Source organism: Aethalodelphis obliquidens, unplaced genomic scaffold, assembly GCF_003676395.1.
Source record: "Aethalodelphis obliquidens isolate GAN/ISIS:26980383/991018 unplaced genomic scaffold, ASM367639v1 scaffold113, whole genome shotgun sequence".
Lineage (NCBI taxonomy): Eukaryota > Metazoa > Chordata > Mammalia > Artiodactyla > Delphinidae > Aethalodelphis > Aethalodelphis obliquidens.
In genome coordinates, this window is record NW_020838057.1 from 384,077 (window position 1) to 410,368 (window position 26,292).

The following is a 26,292-nucleotide window of genomic DNA, read 5'->3' on the forward strand; positions in this document are numbered from 1 at the left end:
CTCTGGAGATCAGAAGTCTATCACTGGGCTAAAATCAAGGTGTTGCCAGTACTGCATTTCTTCTGAAGGCGCTAGGGAATGAATCCATTTCTCTGCCTTTTCCAGCTTCTAGAGGCCCCTCACATTCCTTTGTTTATGGTCCTGCATCACTCAAATCTCTGCTTCTGTCACCATACCTTCTTTTCTTACTCAGATCCTCCTGTCTCCCTCCTGTAACAACCCTTGTGATGACACTGGGTCCGCTGGGATGATCCAGGATTATCTCCCTGTTTCAAAATCCTAATGTAATCACATCTGCAAAGTCGCTTTGGCCACGTGAGGTACCATATACACAGGTTCCAGGGATTAGCAGTGAACATCTTTGGCGGCCATCATTCTGCCACTCACAACCCTCCACCCAGGATATTCAGACACATCCTGGGCCCTGACCACAAATTTATGACTGTAATGCTGGGTGGTACAAATGTGAATTACGTGCGGTTGGGGAAAGATTAGGAACCACCAGTTTATTTATTTATTTGGCTGTGCCAGGTCTTAGTTGCAGCACGCAGGATCTTCGTTGTGGCATGGGGGGATCTTTTAGTTGTGGCATGCGAACTCTTAGTTGCAGCATGCATGTGGGATCTCGTTCCCTGACCAAGGGTCGAACCCAGGCCCCCTGCATTGGGAGTGTGAAGTCTTAACCACTGGACCACCAGGGAAGTCGCATGTATATTCAAATCCTGCATCATTTCATCCTACGCTAAGGAAAGTGGAAACTCTTCCATTCACCTCGGAGGTGAGTTTCTCTGACCTTCTGAAGAAGTCAGCTTATGATATTAAGTTATCCATATAGCCTTATATCTTTCCTAACTCAGCATTTATTACCTTCAGGTTTCTTTTATTGAGAGTGGTGAGTACAGAGGCTCCTGCCATGAGACGAGGGCATTGCTGGCCCTCCTGGTGACATCATCCACCATTCCCTTGGTTGATCATCCTCCAGCTCATCATCCAGGCTCCTCATATAATCCTGACAGATGTCCATTCATCTGAAGGAGGTTCGTGCAACCACCTGCCCTGCCACCCGCTGATCATGCTCCCAGAGCATTTCCTTCACCTGCCTCGGCCCCCACTCCCCTTATCCACCCCAGCACAACTTCCCAGGTCTACCCAGGGCCCACCCCTTTTGTTTTAACATTGCTTCTTTTAATCAAGTCATTAGTGAAAAAACATTTAATCAAATAAGTGGGAAAAAACACACAGAGATCCTACCACAGAAATATAGTTTATTTATCTAGGTTCTCTTTCAATCCTTGTCCATATGCATAAATACTTTACCACAAATATAATATCAGTGCACAGACTTTTTGGTACCTGGCTTTTTAAACAGATTATAAGCATTTTCAGGTTTCACTAATATCACTTTTAATAACCAATGAACAAACAAATTAAAATGGCAAATCAACTGAGCGAAAAATTAAATGTTTTTCCAACTGATGTATTCATTAGCGATACTCCCCACTGCTTTTCTTACTGACTTAGGTGCAGGGCGGTCTCCCTGGTCATCCTTTGGTCTTGAGAACTTCATCACTCAAGGCTTTCCACATTCAGTCCGGAATCTCAACCAGGCTCGCTCATGTGACACTGCAGGATCAGGCTGCAAAGGCGATGTCTCTTCACCTGGCTTGAGGGCTACGAGGTAGGCTGTTTCTTCTTGCATTTCACCCCGCTGTGCGTTTTCTGATGCCCTATCAGGTGCGAGCTCTGGGTGAAGGCCTTTCCGCACTTGTTACAGGTGTAGGGGCGCTCGCCGGTGTGAGTCCTCTGATGCCTGATGAGATGGGAGCTCTGGCGGAAGGCTTTGCCGCAGTCCTGACATGGGTAGGGCTTGGCCCCGGTGTGAGTCCGCAGGTGCTGGGAGATGGCCGAGCGGTCGTTGAAAGTCCTTCCACACTCGTGACACTCAAAGGGTCTCTCCCCAGTGTGAACCCTCTGATGCTGCGTGAGGGAGGAGCTCTGCACGAACGCCTTCCCGCAGTCCGGACACACGTAGGGCTTCTCTCCCGTGTGGATCTTTTTATGCACGGAGAAGTACCTGGGGTTCCGGAAGGTTTTCCCACATTCGCTGCATCGGCACACCTGGCTCCCTTTGTGAATTCGCGTAAACGTGATCTGCTGAGTGCCCCGGGGTAAGGTTCTCCCACAGCTCCCGCTCTCCTGGTCCTTTCCCCTGCTGCAACTCTTCTGATGAAGTTTTACACAGGGGTTGTGTGTCGTCTTTTTGACCCTGGGGTCACGCTTGCGCAAGCGTTTTCTAGGGATGGCCTTCTGAAGGGAGATGTGGCTTGTGTCGGGACCTGTGCTTGCCTGGGGTTTGGGGCTTTCACCGGGTGGCTTCTGAGGGAGGGTTTTTTCCTGAGTGAGCACTACTGGTTTCAACGCTGTGTCCAAGACCTCCGGGGCCCCAGCCTGCAAGGTGTCTCCAGAGGTAGAGGGCTGGGTGTCATCCCTCGAGAATTCCTCCACTTTCAGGTGGCAGGCTGGCTCTTCCTCGGGTGTGTTGGGGTTTGGAGTTAACTGTTTGCTTTCCAGAGTATTCTCCCACCCTGAAAGAAACACAGAGGTACAGACACTGTAAACAGAAAGTGCTAAAACGGGTCGACAGTACGACATAATTAAATGTCCAGAAGCTGTGTTTTCCAAGTACAGTCATGCACCCTGGGGACGGAGACTGAAAGCAGTGAAGCAGCAAAGAGCGGCACACCGAGCTTGGGCAAGGGCTGTGGGCGTCTCCCAGCTCTGAGTCCCTGTTCTCATTCACCCTCAGGGTGGACAGCAAATCGGTCCTTCACTGGACCTGAGGCTGCCTCTGTTCTTACGAGCCCCATCCCTCCCAATGTAGTGTCAGCTAGAGGCCCTGAACGGTGCAGGGGACTCGAGGGCATGTCCAGGGCCCAGAGAGGGTGTAAGCCCTGACTCAGAGCCCCCATGGCATCCCAGTCCCGGAAGCGTGGAGGGCCTTACCCACAGAGACCAGGTGTCCAAAGGTCTCCAGCATCACGTCGTGGTACTCGGTCCTCTGTGTCAGGTCCAGCAGCCCCCACTCCTCCCTGCTGAAGTCCACAGCCACGTCCAGGAAGGTCACTGGTTCCTGCAATGTCACACACCTTGTATTTCAGCAGGAGGGTCAGGGAGTCCTTGCTGGGGACAGAAGAGAGGCTGGCGGGGACATTCCGACAGAGCTCACTGTGCTGGGATGCCCCAGCTTTGAAGGTTTGCTTGGAAACACTGACTGGGGCCTGTAAAAAGTCCAATGGGTCTGCTCTCACAAAACCAGAGTCTGGGGCCCAGGCTGGAGGAAGAGCCCTACTTCACAAGGAACTACAGAGTGCCACAAACAAACCGCCTCTACCCTTTCCCCATGACTTCCCACCGGAGACCACCCCTCGGGCCAGCCTTGCACCTCCCTGGGCATACCCCATTCTGGAACAGCCCCTCCCCATGGGGACAGGGGTTGCCTGGGGCTGGGGTGGCTGCCTGGGCCGCACCGTGATGAGTCCTTTCCGAGGAGCTGACCAGCACTCCGGGAGGAAGAGGCTTCCCACCGCCCTCTGTCTGGATCCGGGAGGCATTTTGCCCAAAAGGGGCAGAGCCTGCTTGAGAAGGAAGAGGCTGGAGCCCCTGAATACAGTTGTGCCTGAAGCCTGCACCAGACCACTCATTACACGAGAGCTGATAAATTCACTCCTATGCTCAAGCCAGATGTAAGCCCCGACCAAGATCACACAGACACCATCACTGGCTGCTCTCTAAGCCTCAACAGGCAGCAAGACAGGGCCAGTCCTATTTCGTCTACACCCCAGCTCTGATGATTTTGATGCAAATCCCAGGCTTTGTTTCAGTTATAAACACCCAGCTCTGCGTTTCTGAAGGATGAAGCCTCTTTTGTTCTAACTGGGATCCAGCCTTGATCTGGACGCCTGGGCCCGAGGCTGCGAACGCTTGGCCCCTCCCCACTCTTCCCTCCAGATTTCCCGGCTCCTGGTCACTGTGCCCTGTCGTGGTCTCCAATGACACCACAGTCGCAGGAGGGCAGGCCTGCCCTTCACACTCAGCACTCTGAAAGGCCTGCCTGTGGGAGGCCTGCAGGGGATGCTGGGACCAGAGAAGGAAAGGGTGACACTCCCCACTCACCTCAGGCAGTGCCTTCACCAGCCTGGTGGCCATGTCCTCCTCCTGCTGAGCTGTGGTCTGGAGAGAGCTGGTGGGGCCCTGGGTGGGCAGTGCTGGGAAGAGACGGCAGCGCAGGGTTAGGTGGGGCAAGGACAGCCCACGTCTATCTCTGGGACCCATAACTTATCGTGCCCCTCATTCTCCTCTCAAAGCCTGTGTCCAAATCCCCATGTGTGTGACCACAGGGCACCACTGTCCCCACTGCGGGTCCCATCCACTCCCCCTCCAAGGACTGTTCCGGACCCAGTCCCTCCACTGAAGTAGCTGCCTCACCTCCACGCTCACCTCAGCAGCTGGCCTCACACCTTCTCCTCAGAGACAAAGACCCCATTTCCGGCCTCCACGCCCTCCACCCCTTCATCCTTCCTTCCTGCTACACCACGGAGTGGGGAACTTCCCCTGGCCCCAGGACCAGACTCATTCCCCCAAACCCATCTTGATGCAAATTTTACCAAGTTTCTTCCACCTCAGAAAACAGCTCTGCCTGGCTTTATGGCCCCTCTTGACCATGGCTCTTCGATGTCTGACTTTCTTTATGTGTCCTCACATGGTCCTTGGGCTTCTATAATGATGACACCACCCCACTATCAAGGAGGACACACGATGTGACCCAGGCTGGTCCAGCAGGCCGTTGCTTCCTCCTGGCCAAAATGACTGGATCAGGGATGAACATGGGCCCCCCAGCCAGCCAATCAGAGCCAAAGGGGCATCTGTTGGAACATTTAGGAAAGAGAAATTCCATCCTGGGAGCCCCTACATGGAAACAGTGCCTTTGAGTGAAGCCATCAGAGGCCAGCAGAAGTATGATATAGCAGAGAGGACGAGTCCTGAAGATGACTGGAGCTGCTGGGTCTAGCCATGCCTGAAGCTGGATCACCCTTGGACTTTTTCAATATATTGTCCTTCTCCCTTGGGCCACTCTGTGTAAGGCTTGTGGCAGTCATGCCCAAGAGGTTCAATGGACATGCTGACCACAAACGCAGGACTCATAGGGTTCCCTGGAAGGCCTCTTTTGTTGTCCCCTGTAACACTAATTGGTTTCATTCACCCCCAAGGTGTGAAACGGACTCACTGCCTTTCATCTCAATGAGCTCAACAACTGCCACCCTGGCACCTATATTAGTTTCCTGGTGCTGCTGTAACAAGCTGCCATGCCAGTGGCTCAAAATAACACAAATTTGCTGTCTTACAATTACGGAGCTCAGAAGCCTGACACAGCCTCAAAGGGCTAAAATCAAAGTGTTCACAGGGCTGCATTCCTTCCGGAGGCTTCAGGGAGAACATACTCCTTGCTCCTTCCAGTTTTTAGAGGCTATGTAAAATACATTGCTCGTGACACTTTTGTTGTATCACCCCTGCCTCAGTTTTCACATCTCCTATTCTGACTCTGACCCTCCTGCCTGCCTCTCATAAGGACCCTCATGACATTGGGCCCATCCAAGTAATCCAGGATAATCCGTCCACCTCAAGATCCTTAACTTAATCACACATGTGAAATGACTTTTGCCATGTGAGGTTCAAGGGGTTCCAATGTGGATAACTTTGGGGCCCTCACCCTGCAGACAACAGCACCCCAGACTCGGTGCCTGTGGAAGAGACCACTCCCACTGCCACCTGCCCCTCTCCTTCCCCGCACCTGCTTCTCCAGGAAGCCCTCTTCTCTGAATCCCACCATCCAGCCTCAGATTCCCCCCTCCTCCTCAAGCATCAAAATCAATCAGTCAATCACGCATTCACTCAAGAAACATCTTCCAGGTACCCATCACAGACACAGAGAGCAGGGTCTGCGCTCCACAGAACTCAGCTTGAAGGACATCAAGCCTCATGGAGGCTGGCTCCCAAATACGTCCCGAACCTGTGCCGTCCCCCTGGCCCACCACCACCGTTACCCTCTCTACCCCACACCGTCAAACACACGTTCATTTGTCAGACTCCCATCTTTCTTGCTAGATTGGAGGCTTGTTGAGCTCATAAGTCCATGAGTCCTGTCTATCTCAGTCACCATTTTATCCACAGCCGCCACTGAGTGTATGATGTTAGAAGGCACACCAGGGGACTTCTCTGGTGGCGCAGTGGTTTAAGACTCCGCGCTCCCAATGCAGGGGGCCCGGGTTCGATCCCTGGTCAGGGAACTAGATCCCACATTCATGCCACGGCTAAGAGTTCACATGCTGTCACTAAGGAGCCCGCCTGCCACAACTAAGGAGCCCGCGAGCCGCAATTAAGGAGACAACCTGCCGCAACTAAGCCCCAGTGTAACCAAATAGTAAAATAAATAAATAAATATTAAAAAAAAAAAAAGAGAAGGCGTACCAGAAATACAACACCTGTGTGACTGATATTGATATAGCAGGGATCCCAGAGGGATGAAAATGAAGCACATTATCTGCTGGCTTCCATCAGAAATGTGTGGAGGGCTCATTAAAGAACGCAGTGCCAGGCCTCACCCAAGGGTTTCAGCAGCTCTGACGTGGGGCCTGAGACCTTCCATTTCCACAAAAGGGTCCAGAGAGGAAGCCATTCTCAGAGCCTTGGCCCAGGGGTAGTGACAGGTACGTCAGCAAGCAAGTATCTAAAGCTCTGATTCATGAACTGGGGTTGGGGGAGGGGGGGAAAGCAGATGCCCTTGGTGTAGATGGAGTGGGCACCAGCCTTCCCCTACCCCTCCCAGGAAGCCTGGGGTTCCTTCGCCCCCACCCTCCAAGATGCCTTCACAGGAACTGCTGTCTCCCCAGTCTTCCACTGCACTCACCTTCCTCCTCAGAGATCCAGGTCACATCCTCCACCAGGACTACTGCCTCCTGGCAGTCCACTGGGTGCTGCGACTCCACCCACATCCGGAGCTTCCCGGGCAGCGCGCCCAGGAACTGCTCCAGCACCAGCAACTCCAACATCTGCTCCCTGGAGTGAACCTCGGGCCGCAGCCACTGGCGGCACAGCTCACGCAGCCGGGCCAGGGCTTCTCGGGGCCCTGCCACCTCCTCAAAGCGGAATCCCCGGAACCTCTGGCGAGCGGTCTCAGGGTCAGTTGGATGCTTATCCAGATGTTGAGTGGGCTCCCTGAGGATGTCTGGGCTCAGGCCCTCATCTTCAGCATAGAGGGCGCGGATCTGGGCATTCCGGGGAAGAGCCACCTCCTCGTTCAGTGTGAGGATTTCAACAACCTCGATCTTCATCAGGGGATTCCCAGCAGGAAAAGGATGGAACTGAGGGTCCAACTGAGCCTCAGGACACTCTGTAAGTCAAAAGCAGAGCAAGACAGATGGCCAAAAAATGCATGAAAAGGTGAGCAACATCGTTAACCACCAGGAAAATGCAAGTCAAAACCATTGTGAAATACAATTTCATACTCTCTAGGATGACTATTATCAAAGATGGGTGGTAACAACTGTTAGTGAGGATGTGGAAAAATTGGAACCCTTGTGCGCTGTTAGTAGGAATACAGACTGCTACACTACTTTGCAAAACAGTCTGGCAGCTCCTCAAAAAGTTAAACACAGAGTTATATCATGATCCAGGAGTTTCAATCAAAGAGAATTGAAACCATGTGTCGACACAAAAACTTGTACAAGAATGTTCACAGCAGCATTATTCATAATTGCCAAAAAGGGAAAACAACTCAAATGTCCATCAAATGATAAATGGACAAACAAAATATGGTCTAGCTATACAGCATGGATGAATCTTGACTACATTATGCTAAGTGAAAGAAGCCAGACACAAAAGGCCCCATACTGTATAATTCCATTTATATGAAATGGCCAATATAGGCAAATATATAGAGACAGAAAGCAGATGAGTGGTTTCCAGATGGGGGAACTGAAGGGCTTTGGGGTGATGGCTAAGGGATACAGGGTTTCTTCTTTGGGATGCAGAAACTGTTTTGAAGTTAGATCATACTTATGGTTGCACAGCCTTGTGAACATAGTAAAAACCACTAAATTGTATACTTTCAAAGGGTGAACTTTATGGTATATAAATTATATCTCAACATAGAAGGAAAAAAAAAACCAAGAGATAAAAAGAATTGTTATGCTGTATATGCCTGCAGCCATGAGGGGAATAGAACCTGATCCCACCTCCGTGGGGGCCAAGAACAAGGATGTCTGGGAAAGGCAGGGACACTGGGTCTTGTCATAGAGTCCACAGAGCATTTGCTGAACAGAACTCCAGGATGGTCCTGAAATGCTAAGGGAAGCTCTCTATAATTCCAAGAAAAAATGCTAATTCTAAATGACTTAGAGGTTTAAAAAAATAAATTAAAAAAAGTAAATAACACAGACTATGATTTATTTTTGGTTAGATTTCTGTTTTATAGAGTTTTCTTTTTGACCCCAAGCCAATAATCTCCAATCAGAACCTTCTCCTTTTTTCCACTATGAATCTTCCCACTCCCAGCCTGCCTTAGTCTCTACCGAACATAAGGGACGGTGGCTGACCACCTTGCTAGGGTGGGCTCTGAGTAAGTAGCCTCTGCATGTCCTCCTCTGAGTGGTCTTTATTTCCACAACACTCACTTCCTAGCAATGTGGTAAATGATGAAATAAAACTGGAAGACACAGGTAGTGTTAAAACACAGGTCAAGAAAATTGTGAAAGATTCCCATGTAAGCATTAAAAAAATTAATACACTGGTTTTAGGGAGATTATGACAACATAGAAATGTTCCTGTCACATGAAGTAAAAAGCAGAACAGGAAATTACTATTGAATGAGTCCCCCTAAAACCAATTCCCCTGCCGAGTTTATGATTAACCTCTGTTATCCAAAACTTTATCCCCTTTCTTGTCCCTGCTGATCTCAATCCTGTGCTAACTGAACATCAATCAACCAGTGTCAGATGACCAATACTGCTGTGATTGACATCATTAAAGTACAAATTCAAGTTATCTCTTCACGGTAATATGAGCTAACAGATCCTGGAACCATGGACCACCTAGCCAGAGAATCCTAAACCAGAGACATGATGACTTCTGAAACCACGATTAAGTAATGTCACAAAACGATGATTAACCCTAGACTCTCAGTTCTTCCTTTAAAACACTCCTAACTCAAAGACCAAGTTGGAGTGGATCTGAGACTTGTCTCCACGCAATAAACTCTTAGTTTGCTGCAAACTCCTGCTGTCAGAATTTGGCTTTCTATCCCTGGAGCACAGGAGCAACTTTGCTCACACTACTGTGGGAGTAATTACAATTGCGTTAGAAAAAAAAAAAAAGACTCAGGAAGCGATTAGGAGCAGCGGCTCCCTGCATACGCTGCCTCTGTGCTTTTCCTCGCCGTCTGCGGCCTCCCAAGCACCTGCCACATCGTCCACCGGGCGCACTTATCAGACAGCGTGGGCTGCCGGGGAGCTGGCTTTAGCTGAGTCCGCGGAGCGCGCCCGGCCCCTCCTCCAAAGGGTGAAGCGGTAAAAAGCCCATGCCCCACGCACCCCGACCCTGAAGCCTCACTCGCTCCTCTCAGAGCTCCAGGAGCGCGGGGCCGCGACTTCCGGCCTGGACGGAAGTGCGTCAGGCACCCGCCTCACTACAATTCCCAGGAGCCTCCACGCCGCGGACTTCCGGCCCCGCCATGTTGAGGGTTTGGGTTAGCCTGAGGCCCTTGGCAGGATGGTGGCTGCTCGGCCAGTGGTGGGGCTTTCGCCTCTGGCCTCCACTCGCGTTCTCTCCCGGCCTCCCCGGCGACGGTGGACGCGTCCTGGGGCGACGCCGACGCAGCCTCCGCACACACCTATCCGAGCTGCAGGTCTTCCCCGTTGGGTGACGCGGGGTGAGGGGAGCGCGGCCGCTTTCCCCGAGAGCAACGACCACCCGGATTCCCCACCCACTTTCCTCCCCCGCCCCCACATTCTTCCCCTGTCTCCTTACGGCTTTGTCTTCCCTTCTCGGAAATTCCTGACCGCACACTTCGGGTCGGCGGCGGCCTCCACGGACCTCACGGGCGTCGCCCGTTGCTGGCGCGCTATCCGAGTGAGTCAGCTCGGGGTCAGGAGTCGCCCAGTGCCGGGTGGGGCCGCCCTGCCACCCCAGACTGGCCTTGGGCGCTCCAGGGTTGAAAAACAGGTCCTGGGCCATACTGTGGCTTATCGGCCGCTGCCAGTCACTTCTTTGCTACGTTTAAAGTGACTTTTTCCTTGATAAAAATCATGGCAGGCATTTGATCTCTCACTTCTAACCTCTTCCCCCCACTTCCTCCCAAATAAGGTTTTGAGTTAGTTTCATCGGGAGGCTTGCCCGCCCAATTCATATCTGCGTTATCTTGAGCATTTAGTTCCTTTCCTGTTCCTTAGGATTTCTGGAGGGTAATCCCCACCACCACCCGGTCATTCTTGATTTGAAAGCTTAGTTCACTTTTCTTTCACTTACAGCTCTTAACAGCTCTTTAAGGCTTGGTTGGAATTTCTCTCTGAGGATAACTTGGGAGATAGGAGTTTATACCAGAATCTCAGCAACACTGGCCTGAGAAGCAGCCCCCACAAGGGGTGGGCGTGGGGCTCCCTAGCGGCTCCGTGTTGGGCCACAGGCACCATTTTGAGCAATAATCATGCATGACACTTAAGAACAAACTTAATTTTCCGTATTGCTTCATAGCTTTTTAAATTCTGAAATTTCCGTTTTGTACTCCTTGGTTAATCAGAGGAATTTTTATTTAATGCTTTCTCCTTTAAAAAAACCACGTTGGGTCCTTTTTATTCTACTTCATCCCCTCCATCCCCACCCCTTCTCCTTTAATCTTGATCATATATTTAGTTCCTCTTATCCTCGGGGGCACCAGGGTGTTTTCTTAGAATCTTGCATTGAATGCTCACTGAAAATGTTTACAGTTTTAAACTGTAGAGCCTTTCTGGGTTTGGATGTCAGGAACTCTGCCGATGTTTTTGGCGCTGAGATTCCAGTGTATTTGCCTTCCCCCTGCTGTAGCAGCCCTTCAGGCGGACACTGGTTCTGCAGTTGTCATAAAGCACCTACAGGGTGCTCTGCAGTATGTGAGATGGCCACAAGCCTCTAAACCCATGGGTAAATGTCATCCTAGGCACCTCAGTCCTCTAACCGTCTCATCTCTTGGACCACTCCCCAAAACCTGTAAGATAATCCTTACGGCTGTCCGTTCCAGAAAAGTATTCGCCCCACTTGACAGCTGTGTTTACCAGCTAACAAGGCTGAAACTGGATCCCCACCTCACTGAGGCAGGGCTGACTGACTCACCCACTTTCCCACCTACCTGCCTGGGGCTGCATAAAATTATCCCTATCAGCTGCAGCTCCAAGTACTGGCTTTCAACCCACCAGCTGAATAACCCTGGGGGGAATTTGGGCAATTTAGTCCCCTCCCCTGCAACTCCCCTATCTAGCTAGGGGGCTATTACACAAATTCACTGAGCCTTTGGGCAAGGGGCTTAATTCTTCTGGGCCTCAGTTTCCCCTAAGTCCTAAGTGATTAGGGACCCAAAGCCAGTACTGCATGAACAATAGTAAAGGCTGATGGGAGCTGCTGTTTTCTTCTTCTAATTACCGTTTTCTACTCTCATGTTCTCTCTGCTGCTCCTTTCCAGGTAAGCTGTCTCCTTCATAGTGCCCACGTGCCCACTTTCCTAGGGAACGCGGACTGATTAACCAGGTACACTAGGGCTACCAGTCCACAAATATAATAGTAACTAATTACAATGATCTTTTACCAGCTTGTTGGGGGGCGGGGGCAGGGTCAGCTCCCCTCATCCCTGTTGCATACTCCCCTGTCCCTCTTCCTCCTTGTCCAGGATGCCCCCAGCTCTCACCCTTTCTCCTTTCCCCATCACTCTCTTCAGCTCTGCTGGGCACCCTGCTATATCGCCTTCTAAACGTGTCTCCCCCACTGCACCACTAAGGCTGCTAACTGGGTCTCGTGCATTGGAAACCCCTAGGCCAGATCCAGAGGAGGATCTGCCAAAACCACTTATGACGATCTTTACATCAGTCAAACTCTTTGAATCAGTAACAGTAGCTACCATTTCATGAAAGCCCCCCAGGACCTGGGCTTTTACACCACCACAGCCCCACTAAGCAATAGCGTCCAACCTTTACACAAAAGAAATCCAAGCTGGGAGAGGATAGGAACCTGCCCAAGGCCACACACTGGGGAAGGGAGCAGCTGGGATCCAAACCCTCTTCTTTTATGCCCCTTACACCAAAGAGGGCTTCACACAGCAACTATTCTTACTTTTCCTCAAACGTGCCCAAATGTGTCTTATCCAGAAGTCATTGCACTTGCCTGTCTGATAGTCTCTCCTAGCATCTCCACCTTGATCTCCTTCCCCATCCAGCTCTCAGCTCTGATGTCATCATCTCAGAGCTATCTTCCTGCCCAGTTCTAAACTAGTATTGCCTACCCATGCTTCCCCACTCCTTGATAGATACCCTATTGTTTCATTTTTCTTCATAGCACTGATTGCCACCTTAAAGTATCTGACTCACTAATTTCTCTCTCCACCTTCTCTAGAACAGCACTGCCCAGTGGAACTTTCTTTGGTGAAGGAAATGTTCTAGATCTGCAGTGTCCAACACAGTAGCCATTAGCTGCAGGTGACCAGTGAACATTTGAAAGATGGCCAGTGCGACTAAGGAACTGACTGGTAAGTTCATTTTAGTCGGTTTACATTTAATCAGCCACAAGTGCCAGTGGCTACTCTAGAATGAATATAAGCCTAGTGAGACAGGGGGCCTTTCCACCCTGTTCATCGTGGTGACCCACCCCTATAACAGTACTTGGCATTTTGGCAGGTGCTCAAGCAGTATTTGTTGACACAACACAGCTACTAAGTGCCTTGGTGAACGGTTCACCAAGACATTTGGGCCTTTTAGCCTTATGTCTGGATTTACCCATATTTCAAATTTCAGGAAATCTCACTGGCACTGTGAGTGTCCCATCTGAAGTTACCATGGGAGGATGGCTGTTGCTACAAAGTTCCCATCTTTTACTTAGGAGCCTAAGCAGGCCATGGGGTAAGAGGACACTTGGTTTGCACCCCACCTGCTTCTTCCCAGACCAGCCAGGTCAGGGACTTGTATTCATGCTCCCATAGCAGCACTTCTGTGGAGGACTTATAGGACTTAAGAAAGGGACTTCACACACTTCTAGCCTTTGTAAGCTCTCAAAAGAAGTCAGTGCTTTTACAGTACTTACTTAAGTCTTCCATGGCACTCTAACATAACTTTCTCCAAATAGAGCCTGCTCATTAACAATTTATTCTTAGGTTCCATTTCAAAAAAGTATCACTCACAAAATCTATCCTCTATCTGTGTTAAATTGGTTATTCCTGGTATAAGCCAGAGCTATTCGCTTCTGTATTTTGCAATCTGTTGCAACTGCTCAACTCTTATAGCTATTTCAGAGGATTAGCTTTTTTTAAAAAAGGTGTTAATTGTTACAAGCTACAAATATTTCCTCCTTTTCAATATTTTTCTCATTTTGTGCTTTGGTGAGAACGATGCTATGTATACATTGCAGAAGAACCTGTTAACATAGCACCCTGTGTTGTCATTGAGTAGCTCATGTTCCATGGAAACTATCTTTTAACAGGAAGCTGGAAAATATTCACTGCCCAGGTCAATATAGAAACACAACTAACTGGCCACTTTGTTCTAAGAAAAAGTTGGTTTTTACATTTCTCCTGGGACCAATTTTGCCAACTTTACACTTTTCCAGAAATGTTTCCATCTTATTGTTGGTTCTTTCCTGTACTCAACAAATAATTACTGAGCACCTACGTTGTGGCAGGAACTGGTGACATAGCAGGAAGAAGACAGTCGTTTCCATTTTATAAGCATAGTTACCGGCAGCACCTCTAAAAATGGAAAGTCACCCTCCCACCCAGTTTCCTTCTTGGGAGACAGTTACATTCTATCAGTTTCTATATTCTCCCAATGATAACCAATTGACACATTCATACTTGGTGTGTGTATAGTTTTAAGAAAAAAACCCCATGTACATCTATATATCTTTATATATGTGAAGATATGTATGTTAACGATATATATTTTAAGAAATACATATTTCTTGGAGATTGTTTCATATCAGTACATAGAGCTGGCTTATTCTTTATAACAGTTGGGTAAAGTACTATAATGAGAACTACATGTATTGCTGAATATCTGAATAGAGTTTCTTTTCCCTGTATAGGTTTTTAGTTTGCCTTTTATTTATTCTGTCTATCCAGAAAATGGGCTTTTTTTCTTCTTCATTTCTGACTCATTTATTCCTGCTTTTATCTTATTTTCCCTCAGGACTTTTGGAAGTATTTTTTCGCCAAAAAAGGTTTGAGTCAAATGCTTAGTTCATTTACTTTCCTTCTTATTCAATTAACAGTTAAAGCACTTCAGGCTTTGAAATTACTCCAGGGACTGTATGTGGACACCAGAGAGAGTGGTCCCCAGATAAAAGGATTAAGATTACATGGTCCTAGAGAACACATAGATGGATGATAACAGAGAACATAAAGTATTCTTGAATAAAGACTGCACAGTATGTGACCACACCCTGATAGGCTGGATTCCTGCCAAAACATGTTTGATGGTCACTCAAGATTGTAGACTTCTGCACCATCCCCAAGGATGTGACCCTCTCAAAGTTCTTTGTAGCAGTATCTTAAGATTTCCCTTTATCATCCCTTACCTACTCTCTTGTCTCAGAGCCTGGCCTAGTCTTCAGAGTCTCCTCTTTGAAGATTCCCTCTTGTCTCTTGAAAATTTTCCAACCATTTATTCTCTCAACAGTTTCCTGAGCTAGAAAGTCAGTCATTGTCCTAGAACTGGGGACTTACAAGGGAAACTGAAATAAGGATGCATGCTCTCACCCATGCTACTTAACATCTGTTCTAGATGTTCACATCAGATAGATAATAGAACCCAAATTGGAAAAACAGAATGTTTTACTATATATTTGTACAGTTGACCCTTCATGTCTGACTATACTACACCACTTTATTTTCTTTTTAAATATGGAACGCTTCATGAATTGTATGTCATCCTTATGTAGGGGCCATGCTAATCTTCTCTGTATCGTTCCAATTTTAGTATATGTGCTGCCAAAGCGAGCACTGTACTACACCATTTTATATAAGGGACTTGAGCATCTACGGATTTTGGTATCCATAGGAGTCTGAAACAATCCCCCATGGATACCAAGGGATGGCTATCCTTACGTGATCAAAGTTTTGCAGAGTTCGCCTTCCTTATGACCTATCTGACATAAAAACAATGAGACATTTCATTTATATTATTAAGTGTGGTTCTTTTCAGTGTAAGTTTTTCTGTTGTTCTGTCAAATAAGGTGAGAGCTAAGATTAATGATTTGCCTGTGCATATTGCATTGAGAGTCTACTCTCATATGAGTCCTCTGATCTGAACACAATGAGGACTCCTACTGAAGGGCTTCTTGCCAGTGGGTTCTGTGACTCCTGAAACCTTCCTAACACTAATTATTTTCTCAGACACTCTCCAGTATGACTTCTATGATGCTGAAAAAGAGAGCTATTCATGAAACCTTTTCATAGCAGTCATGTTCCCATGATTTCAGAGTTCTCAGATATAATTATTTGGTATAAGAATTTTTCCAAATTGAACAGAACTGGAACTTTTTGTCCAGTATGAATTCTCTCAAATCAGACTATATCAGGCCAGAAGCCTTTCCTGCTATGATTATATTCCTGAGATTTCTTCCATGTTTGAGTTCTCATGTTGAAAACTCACGATGAAAAGGATTTCCTCCATTCAGGGTCTCTTGTGTGAGCTTTCTCTTAAAGGCTGAGCTGAGAATAGGCTTTCTCACACTAGTCTTGTTCTTGAAAGAATTATCCTTTGTATAAAACAATTGATTTCCTACATCCCCCACATGTTGGTTTTATATAGCCCATGTGAGTCCTCTCAGGCTACACAAAGGATGAAATCTGGAGAAGAATTTCCTTCTCTTCCTCCCAACAAAAAAATCTTCTTGTACAAGCTATTTTTTTCTATTGATGTTTGTACTAATTTGAGAGTTGCCACGTTCATATTTGCAGGGCTCTTCTCCTGCTTAAATTCTTAACCAGTCAAAAAAAGTTAAATATTCTTCAGGCTTTCCTACAGTCATGACCTTCAAAATAGTGTCTTTATTGCTTTCCTAATGTTTAAATCTAGATTATGTCTCAAGCTTTCCACCCAAACCACACATATAGTAATACTTTATTGAAGAACACTGAGTGAGAAGGTGGAAGATTTGAGTGCCATCAAGTATTTCTCCACATTCCTTATCTTCATAGCATCTCTTCAAATTAGTGCCTTCTTGAAGATGAATACCTGTCTTCAGCATTTATCCAGTCTCCCTTCTACTTCAACCAATGCCTATGCTGCCATTTTTACTGTCATGGAGAGCTGAAGACATGCAAAATGAGCTGCATCAGAGAGGCCTAGCTTTCATTCAGTTCCAGTTCTCTGCACTGAGGAGAGGCACAGCTACATTAGTGCTGGGAGAAAGAGACCACTGCAGGAGATGAGAAGTTCTCTTAATAGTAAAGCAGGCCATTCCAAACACCTATGATTCCCATGTTTTTATGTACTGCCTCAAGAGGAGGTCCAGGCAGATACATTCAGCTGGCTTTACAAACCTCTACCTGGGTGTTTCTAAGTCCCCCCTCATTCATACTTCGTTAACAGAACCAGTCAAGACATGGGAGAGTTCTAAAAACATTTGGATCTAGGTGAAAGCTATTAGGTAGTTCTTTGTACTAGTCAACTAAGTGTTTACCTAAAATTATTTCAACATAAAAATAAAAACCAAAGAAAACCTCTATTTCCACCCTTCAAAAGTGTCTGCCTTTATCAGACTTAACCATGTCAATGACTAATGCCAAAAATTCCAGGGTCGTAATATCGCTGTTATTGTATTTTTAAAATGAAATACTGATACGTTAAAAAAATATATATATAGTAAATACATATGTTACAAAGAATAGTCACAGGAAATCCCTTGAAGCTTTCACCTATGAGCAGTTCTTGGCACCTTCCTTTCCTTTGCTCTCTTGGGTCAATTATTCAACTAGCCCCACTGAATCCACCTACGAATGGGGAGGAGCCAGCTTCTCCCCAACCCTGCTACTACGCCGTCAGGCCAGGTATTGCCACCTCTTCCCTAGATGCTACCACAGCCTGCTGCCTGCTTCCGTCTGTGCCCTTCCATCTTCACAGAGTGAGCTGTGAAAAGCACACCACACACGTACTCAATGAAAATCAAACCCCCTTCACAGTGGAAGCGCTGTGTGATCTGCCAAACTTAACTTGCACGTCAGTACACCTCGGTTACCTCCTCCCAGCCCAGTGGGTGACTTTCCATTCCCAGAATGTGCCATGCCTGCTCCATTCTCACAGTAACCCCAAGTGGTGTTTGTATCTGGAAGCTCTTCCCCACCACTCTTACGTCTGCTGACTTTCTTTTCTTCAGGAATCGGCTTAAATCTCACCCCTGCATTGTCACCTGACCAACTCTTCTAGAGTAATTCCCCATTGCTCCCTACTTTACACCATGTTCTTTTTCTTCTCAGTACTTACCACTGTTTGTGTTTACACAGTTATATCTATGTAGCTTGTTTGTAGAAGGCTGTCATCTATTAGACTAAGGAGTCTACAATGGCAGGGATTATGTTAGGTCTTTGGCTTACTACCTAAGTGTACAGTTTTTTGTTTTTGTTTTTGTTTTTATATTGCATAGGACACAAGAGACCTTCCACAAATATTTGTGAAGTAAAGGGGAAGCAGTGGAAGAAAAAAAAATCACATAAAGGACTCTTTGTGACACAGCAGAAACGTGTTAAGCACCTATCACCTCAGGCCTAGCCTGCAATTGTCCTGGTAAGCCTCCCTGCACAAGGTCTCTCGTTCTGGAGCACCACCCCTGAATCTCCTGTCACCTGTCAAGCCAGCTCCCCTGAGATGTGCAGAACCATAGGCGCCCAATGCCCCCCGACAGCAGCTAGATTTAGGAAACTACTAGACCATCCAGAATTGCATGCCTGGGAGGTTTGCCCACATGGGACTTAAGTTCCAGAGAGGATGAGACACAGACCTAAGCCAGAGCCACAAAGACGGGAAGAGACCTTAGGAGGCTGGATCAACCGGGGGGAAAGAAACCATGTTGGGTGAATACAAAGTGCTTGTGTTGCTGGGGACCTTCCAGGTAAGGTTTGGTTTAGTGACCTGTGCTCATGGTTAGAAGGGAGGTTTTCACTGTAGAGAGTGAAAGGAATGACGTGAATATGGAAAAGAAAAAATATTAATGTTGAGCCATCAGGCTAACAAAGGAGTCCGGGAAAGGGGGACAAAGAGTCAGTGAAGACTCTAGTCTATGTTGTGGCAAACAGAAGGTCATCACCAAAGATGGGGCCAGGTGCAGGCTTCACAGCTGAAGACTGCCAGGTTGCTCCGAAGCCACTTTCATGAGAGCAGAGAACAAAGGCGGGCAGAACACCCAAAGTTCTCCTTATAAAGCCAGTACACTCTGATACAGAAGTATCCAAAAATAACAAACAAAAAGAAGAAAACCACCTACATCCCCAACCTAATTTATGAATATTGATGCAAAAACCCTAAAAAAATAAGTTAGCAGACACCAGCAACACATTACAACAAGGGCACTTCTATGATTATGTCACTGTTAATTGTTCAAATGAGAAAATCCCCATGGTCGCTTTGGAGGGGGGAAATTGGGGCTATTACTAATTTTCATTTATTAGAAAGGGTGAGGTGACTATTTCTTTATCCAGATAAAAACTGATTTGAATCACAGAATCCAGCAGCATGCTTGTCAAAACCTAGAGACTTGCCCTTTTTAAGTCTAAGACCAGATACTCAAATCATCACACTCTCAGCCCAGTGTTTTGGAAGTACCAGATAATCATAATCATGAATGCAATTACATGATCGTGCAAATGAAGTAAAATAATACAACTGCCTCCTCCTTTATACTTGCCAGTAAGATGACTTTGTACTGAGAAAATTAGTGAGACTCTAACAAAACTGTTACAAATAATAAGAGAATTTAGCAGCATGACAGGTTCATCTGCAACAACTAAGGAAGACTGCAAGGGATGATTAACCTGAGCAGATTAACAGCAACTACAGTGAACTCCCAGCAGCACTTGGAAGGCCTGACTAGCACAGTGAGGTAAGCACATCCCTCTGTACACCTGTGCCAAAACTCAACTGAGACCAGTTCTGCATCAAGGAATGTCTGAATCCAATCAAATGTAAGACACCTTCTAACAAGATTTTCTCAATGAATCCTGACAAGCTGATGGTGAGTTCATTTGGTTGAAAACAGATGTGTTGTTTTTTTTAAATAATGAGAGGAACTACCATTTATCCAAGTTTGTTGTAAAGTTACAATAAGTACAGCAATATGGTGTTTACTCAGACACTGACAGAGACCATGGGAGCATAAGGGGCCAAGAAGGCCTGCACATGGTGATGACTATGGGAATTAAGTCTGTGATAAAGACGGCGTTTCCAATAATGAGAAGAACCAAGTCAGAAAACGGTGTTGAAAAAACTTGTGCCCCACATCATATACACAAGGAAACCCAGTTACAGGAAACAGCTACCCCCCCCAACAAAAATACCAGAATTGACAAAAGTATTGGTACAACCTGCCTATGTATGACATGAAACCTAGAATAGGAGTAAAGACAGATTTGAAAGAAAAAATATCTGAAATCATAAAACTTCTTTATGGAGACTAAATAAAGGTAAAAGATAAATGTTGGGGCTTCCCTGGTGGCACAGTGGTTGAGAATCTGCCTGCTAGTGCAGGGGACACGGGTTCGAGCCCTGGTCCGGGAAGATCCCACATGCCGCGGGGCAACTAGGCCCGTGAGCCACGGCGACTGAGCCTGCGCATCTGGAGCCTGTGCTCCACAACAAGAGGCTGCGATAGTGAGAGGCCCGCGCACTGCGATGAAGAGTGGCCCCCGCTTGCCACAACTAGAGAAAGCCCTTGCACAGAAATGAAGACCCAACACAGCCATAAATAAATAAATAAATAAAAAGGCCAAGCATTTGAAGCCCTTTAAAAAAAAAAAGGTAAATATTGGACTGGTATTTGCAGTATTAACATCCATAACATATAGTATATAGAGTCCTCCTGACCACACACACGCAAAAGACAAACCAAATAGGAAAAGGGAAAATACATAAAATAACAAAAGCAAAAATACAAATGATCTGTAAACTTATGAAAATACGTGCAACTTCATGAGGGAAATATGAACTAAACTGAACATATCTTTTCCCATCAGATCTGAAAATCTTAAAAGAGGAATATAACTCGCTGGTATCTTATGAAAAGGAAAAGCTCTCATGTTCTTGAGCAGCTATATGTATTTTAAAAGACCTTAGCAGTTTGTTGCTACCAGATTTTTTCACTTACATCTTGGTTGATTCTAAGTTCCATTTCTAGAAATCCTTACCTACAAAAAACCAACTTGAGTGCAAAAAAAAGTGTGCAAGGAAGTTTTTTGCAACAACTTGAATGTCCATCAAGAGTGAAAAAATCAGGGCATCCCTGGTGGTGCAGTGGTTAAGAGTCTGCCTGCCGATGCAGGGGCCACGGGTTCGTGCCCTGGTCCGGGAAGATCCCACATGCCGCGGAGCAGCTGGGCCCGTGAGCCATGGCCACTGAGCCTGCGCGTCCGGAGCCTGTACTCCGCAACGGGAGAGGCCACAACAGTAAGAGGCCCGCGTACCGCAAAAAACAAAGAAAGTAAAAAAATCAAATGTGGACTACACTTGCATTTGTTAAAATGAATGATGCAGACCTGTCTGCACTGAGTATGGAAACACCTCCCGAAACAAACATATATCCATAAATGTAAATGTATCTAAAAAATCTAGCCAGAGACACACACCAGTTACTGGAGATGACAGGATGGAAGGGCAGTTAGACAATGAGTGAAACAGGGTGAGGGAGCCCCTGTTGCCAACATGGCACCGGCAACAGGTTCATGTTCATGTTCAACCAAGCAGTACACCCTGATTCTGAAGCCAGAGGAAAATGCAGGGCTTGATTCAGCATGTCTGCAGCTACTCATCACAACACCCCACTGGGGGTTTTCCCCATCCACCTCCTTTTCTAAGACACTAGTTCCTCACTAACCAGGACTCCCGTGCCAGGACTCCCATGTGCCTGGTTCTCACCTGAAAAGGTGTCTCGAGGAATTCCTCTCTCCACCGACCAGAGTTCTTCCTCCTCCTCTAACTGAGACACCACATCTGGCTTGGAAAGCTGATGTTCTGCCCAAGGGAAAAGAGACAGTGCTTGGGGCGGGGGTCTGTGTTTGGGAGAAAATACTTTCCTGCTGTAGCGATTCTGTCCCTGTGTTCTCCCCTGCGAGGGCATGACTTCTGGTCTAGGGCAGTGTTAATAACCCTACCCATCCCATTTGCCAGCTGCTTGCTTTTCTGGACTCCTTTGCCAGTAAAGGAGGCACTGGGACCTGGTTTTGGCCAGCAAGACACAAAGGGAAGTTTGTCAGCTGGGGGCCTAAGGCATTTTTATTTTTTTTTGTATGACAGATGTAGAAAGAGAACTAGCCAGGGTTGCCGTCTCTCCTTCTTTCTGCCTTGAACATGGACATGATGCTTGGCATCACGGCCATGCATATACTAACCTAAGAATGGAAAACTTCACGCTAACCATGGAGAGATGGAAAGGATGAGGGTCTCTGATGATACTCCTGAGCTGTCAGACACAGACACCCCGTCCTGAAATTCTTGTTACAAACACAGTAAACATCCACTGCGGCATCTGGAAACATTCCTGATAGACCCACCTCCCTGGTATTCAACGCCTCTGATGGATGGACTAGGTAAAGCTTCAGAAGTTATATGTGAAATTGCCCTTTTCCAATGGGTACAAAGTAAAGCCCTCTCCCTCAGGCTCCAGGGCCTTGACATTTGAACTCGGATCCCTGCGGGCTGAGCCGAAGCAGACACACACTTCAGAGGCACCACATTCGTGCTGCAAAGCGCAGATCTTTATTGACACAGAGGCCATCCTTACCCACTGAGACAAGGTTCCTGTAGTTCTCCAGCAACACCTCCCTGTACAGGGACTTCTGTTCGAGGTCCAGCATTCCCCACTCATCCGGGGTAAAACCCAGGATCACATCTTCAAAGATCACTGGTTCCTAAAACCCACAGGTGCGTGTTCAGCCAGGGCCTGTTGTCACCCATGCTGACAGGAAGGGGAGGCTGACTGAGCACATGTAGGCACAATCAACACGGTGACCTGAGCATTCCAGGTGTGTCTCATCATGAGTTCCTGCATTTGTCTGAAACAGCAAACCCAAGCTTGACCCTATCAGGTCACAGCAAGGAAGACAACCCATGAGGCTGGAGAAGGTTTTTCATTCTCTGAAAACCTCTCCATTTTTTGTTGACCTGGGGATTCCAACATTTGTATCAGTGTGAGCTGAATGATCAAACCCCAGCCTTCAGCCCCCACCCACTTCCCATACTGCTTCTACTTCCTTCACCTGTCAAAGATTCATCCTCGCTCTCTTCTCTCAGGGACTAAGCTCTAATGCCAAAGTACTGTTTAAATATAAGCCTGATCCCTGCTTAGACCTGACAATGCATACACCCATCCCACCCCTAGTTTAAACGGTAAATTAGTATCCCCCATACTTGGACCTCTATTCTAACCACTCCCTTGGAAAGTAACTTGTTATCACTCCACTAACTAGGGTCTCTTCTTCCCATCCACTCCCCCTCCCCTTCCCCTTCCCGAGATGCTACGGGGCCCGGGGGCATCTCAGGGAAGGTGGTGTCCCACCATCAGCCCGCCACCCCCGCTCCCAAATCCAGGGGTAGACTCAAACTCATAAAGAAGCCTCTACTCACACGGAACCAGGCCGTCGGAAGCCCGGTGGCCATACCTTCCTCTTCCTCAACGTGTCTCGTGGGAGTGGGCAGAATCCTGAGAAGGTCGAATTTGGGAGGTGGGAGGGGCATGAGCGCTACGCCAAGGCCCCCCGCCCCCCTCGGCCCAATCAACAGGAAATGACAAGTCCATTCCCCACCTCGGAAGACGCCCTAAAGGAATGTCTCCACCTGCTCTTGAACACGCAAAAGGACGGTTTCCCACCTTCCTCACCGAGAGGGAATCGCCCCCCGCCCCCGTCTGCCCGCAAGCGCCGGGAGGGGGTGGCCCCGCCCCGCGTCCTCTGGGCCCCGAGTCCCCGACTCCCACTGCCCCTAAAGGCCACACGGCGGAAGGACGGCAGGCGAGGCTGGCTCTGGGCTGCTACGATTGGTATGGTAGGGGCCGCGGCTCGGCGCTCCCCGCGGAGCGGCCCTAGAACTGAACCCCCGACGGGCGCAAGTTTCCCGCCGCACTCACCCCGCGCGCAGCGCACAATGGCGCCCGTCGGCCCGCGGCGAAGTGCGTCAGCGCGCCGGCCTGGACTACAACTCCCAGGCACCCCCGCGGCGCGGTGCGCCCCACCTAGCGGGCGGCGGCCATCTTGGCCGGCCAACTCGGGGCGGCAGGCGAAGCCCAGGCGGGGGAGAGCGCCCTCGGCGTCCCGCTGGGCAGGAGGAGGCCTTGGGAGGGGCAAGTCAGGCCGCTGGGCCACAGCACCTGGGTGGGCGACGACGCAGGCCGGGAGGGATCCACACGCTGCCACGAGGGCTGCTAACGCATGGGACCGGCCGGAAGTGGATAAAGGGAAGCTTGGGCGGGGCAGGGCCGGAAGTGCTGAGGGGCGGGGCGAGCTTCTGCTCACACCCAACGTAGGGGGAGGCGAGGCGGGCCGGAAGTGCGGAGGGGCGGGGCTAAAGTCTTGCCAAGTTCTGGGAAGAGGGCGGTGCTAAAGGTGCGTCCACGTCTAATGGAGAGGAAAAAGGGGCGGGTTGGGAGGGTGGGAAATGTTCTGGAGACGGGACTAAAATCAGCCAGAGGTCCTGGGAGGAAAAGAGGGACGGGCCTGCCCCAAAGTGTGCAGAGGTTGAGACTAAATGTCCTCCAGGCCCAGGGAGGGGAGTGGGGGTCAGGACTGTCTACTCAAGTTGTGCGATGGGCAGGGTTAAGTGGACCCAAGACACAGGGATGGGGGCGTGGCTGTTGTCTACGGTAAACCAGAGCTAGACGGAAGTTAAAGAGGTGAAAGTAGATTTTATTCAATAAACTATTGCAACCGGGGAAGGGAGACTCCAGTGTAGAACTGAGATCAGTTCTGAATACAACCAGAATAAGTGGGGATTTATGGCCTAGGATTGGGGGAGTGGGATACTGGTGGATAGAAAATGAAGAAAAGGAATCATCAAGTCTGGGGGGATTCTGGCTGAACCAAGATAATAGGCTTTTTTACTGAAGCCAGGCCCAGGTGATGGGATATCACCTGGGATAGAGAGTGGGGATGAGGAGTTTGATCAGATATCAAGAGTAAGGAATTCGTGATAAACTGACTTAGGATTCTTGCTAAAATGGGATTCTACGAGGAAGTACACGTATGGGGCTTACTGGGGAGAAAGTTAAGGGTAGCCTGTCTGATGTTTGGTTAAGCAAAGAATCAGGGAGTTGGAGTGGGCTGGATAGGATTCTCTACCCCGTGTCCTCTTCTATGAGCGAGATGCCCATATCTAGGAAATGGGAGAAGTCTTTCGCTGCCCAGGACCCGGTGTGTGCTCTTCTTCCTTGAACCCAGCCCACTCTCATCTTTCTTGGGAGCCCAGGACAAATTATTTTCATGTCTTCCTCAGAGTCCAGTATTTGGTGTCCTTTCATCTTCCTTAGTTTCCAGGGCCCAGGCTCTGATGTCCTCTCTCCTCCTTGGTGCTTGGTTCTCTCTTATCCTACTCTGACCCAGGGCTCAGTGTACTCTTTCTCCCCTTCCTTGGGGTTTCCTAGCAGGTTTCAGCAGCCCTGTGCCTCTGTTTGGATCATCCTGTCCACTGCATGCTAAACTTGTTCCAGGAGTTGTTAATTTCTACGGCCACTGTGGAGAATATCCACGTGCAGGCTGCACATTGTTCATCTTATTTGTTGCAATTAAGACAGTATATCTGTTGACTTTTGCATATTAGTATTTAGAGACTATGCAGATGTCTTTACTTCTAACAGCACTTCCCTGGATTTTACTTGGCTGTTGATAAAACAACATCCCATTCATTAAATAATTTAGGCCTCTTTTCCATACTTTGACTTTAAAAAAATTGATGTTCTATAGCCCTAGGTAGTATGACTGGGCAATTAATTAGCCATATTATTGTTTTGTTTTGGATGTGACGAGAGATGCTTCCAGTGATTCACCTTCAAGTTTGATGGAGGCCTTAACATCTTAAGAAAGAGAGCATTCTTGGAAGTTCAGTTTTTTCTGTTTGTATGGTATAGAATAAAAACATGATTTTAGGTTAAAAAGTGTTTTTAAATAAGTATAGTATTTGAGATTGATTCATGAAACCCACTTGAATACAACTTTTAATAATAAATTGCATGTTCTTTTTTCATTTAGCAAATTAATCATACTATTTAATTTACTGTAATTTGATTACATTAAAAAAACATTTCTGAACAAATGTTAACTATTATGCATGTAAAATGTCAAAAATGTTATGCATCCTGTTTGCATACAGGCCCCTAATCCTTTGTTCTAAGCCTTCAGGGCCAGAAGTATTTTAGAATTCATAAGCATTTGGATTTTAGCAGTATAGTAAGGTGCATACACTGCGCAATATGTAACATCCCAACAGGTCTGGGGCAGCGTCTGGGTATATCTGTATGAAAATATATGAGGAGTCCCACTAAGTTAGAGAGAAACAAAGTGTAAATAGCCGTGTTAGTTCAGGTAAATTTTGCAGAGACATAATAGGGGGAAGAAGCTTTTCATTAGAAAACATTTTAGAATTTAGAATTGCAGAAAAGGCATTGTGGATCATTTATGAAAATTGCTGTATTAGCAGTATTAATCGTTTCATTCAATTGCAAAGTTTAATTTGCCCTTTTCCTCTCTTAGTATAGTCTGACAAACATGTTTATTGAGATACTGAATTGTTGAACTATATTAACATTCTTTCATAT

General features: G+C 47.6%; 1 protein-coding gene, 1 long non-coding RNA gene and 1 other non-coding gene across 3 annotated transcripts; 1 reads left to right on the top strand and 2 right to left on the bottom strand.

The window, feature by feature from the left end:
- Positions 1–1,245: 1,245 nt before the first annotated feature.
- ZNF274 (zinc finger protein 274) lies at positions 1,246–23,606 on the bottom strand. The gene is made up of 7 exons (XM_027097387.1): positions 23,115–23,606; positions 22,273–22,399; positions 21,408–21,503; positions 6,965–7,447; positions 4,174–4,265; positions 3,004–3,130; positions 1,246–2,585 (listed from the first exon to the last, which is right to left on the bottom strand). Exons 1-7 carry the CDS (start codon positions 23,223–23,225, stop codon positions 1,672–1,674), a joined length of 1,950 nt encoding a protein of 649 aa, XP_026953188.1. The 5' UTR covers positions 23,226–23,606; the 3' UTR covers positions 1,246–1,671.
- LOC113615225 (uncharacterized) lies at positions 9,507–18,665 on the top strand. Its single transcript, XR_003430930.1, has 3 exons — positions 9,507–10,182; positions 12,688–12,820; positions 17,929–18,665. It is a non-coding gene; the product is annotated as an uncharacterized LOC113615225 (long non-coding RNA).
- On the bottom strand, positions 15,179–15,284 carry LOC113615283 (U6 spliceosomal RNA). The gene has a single exon (XR_003430952.1). It is a non-coding gene; the product is annotated as a U6 spliceosomal RNA (small nuclear RNA).
- Positions 23,607–26,292: the final 2,686 nt, after the last annotated feature.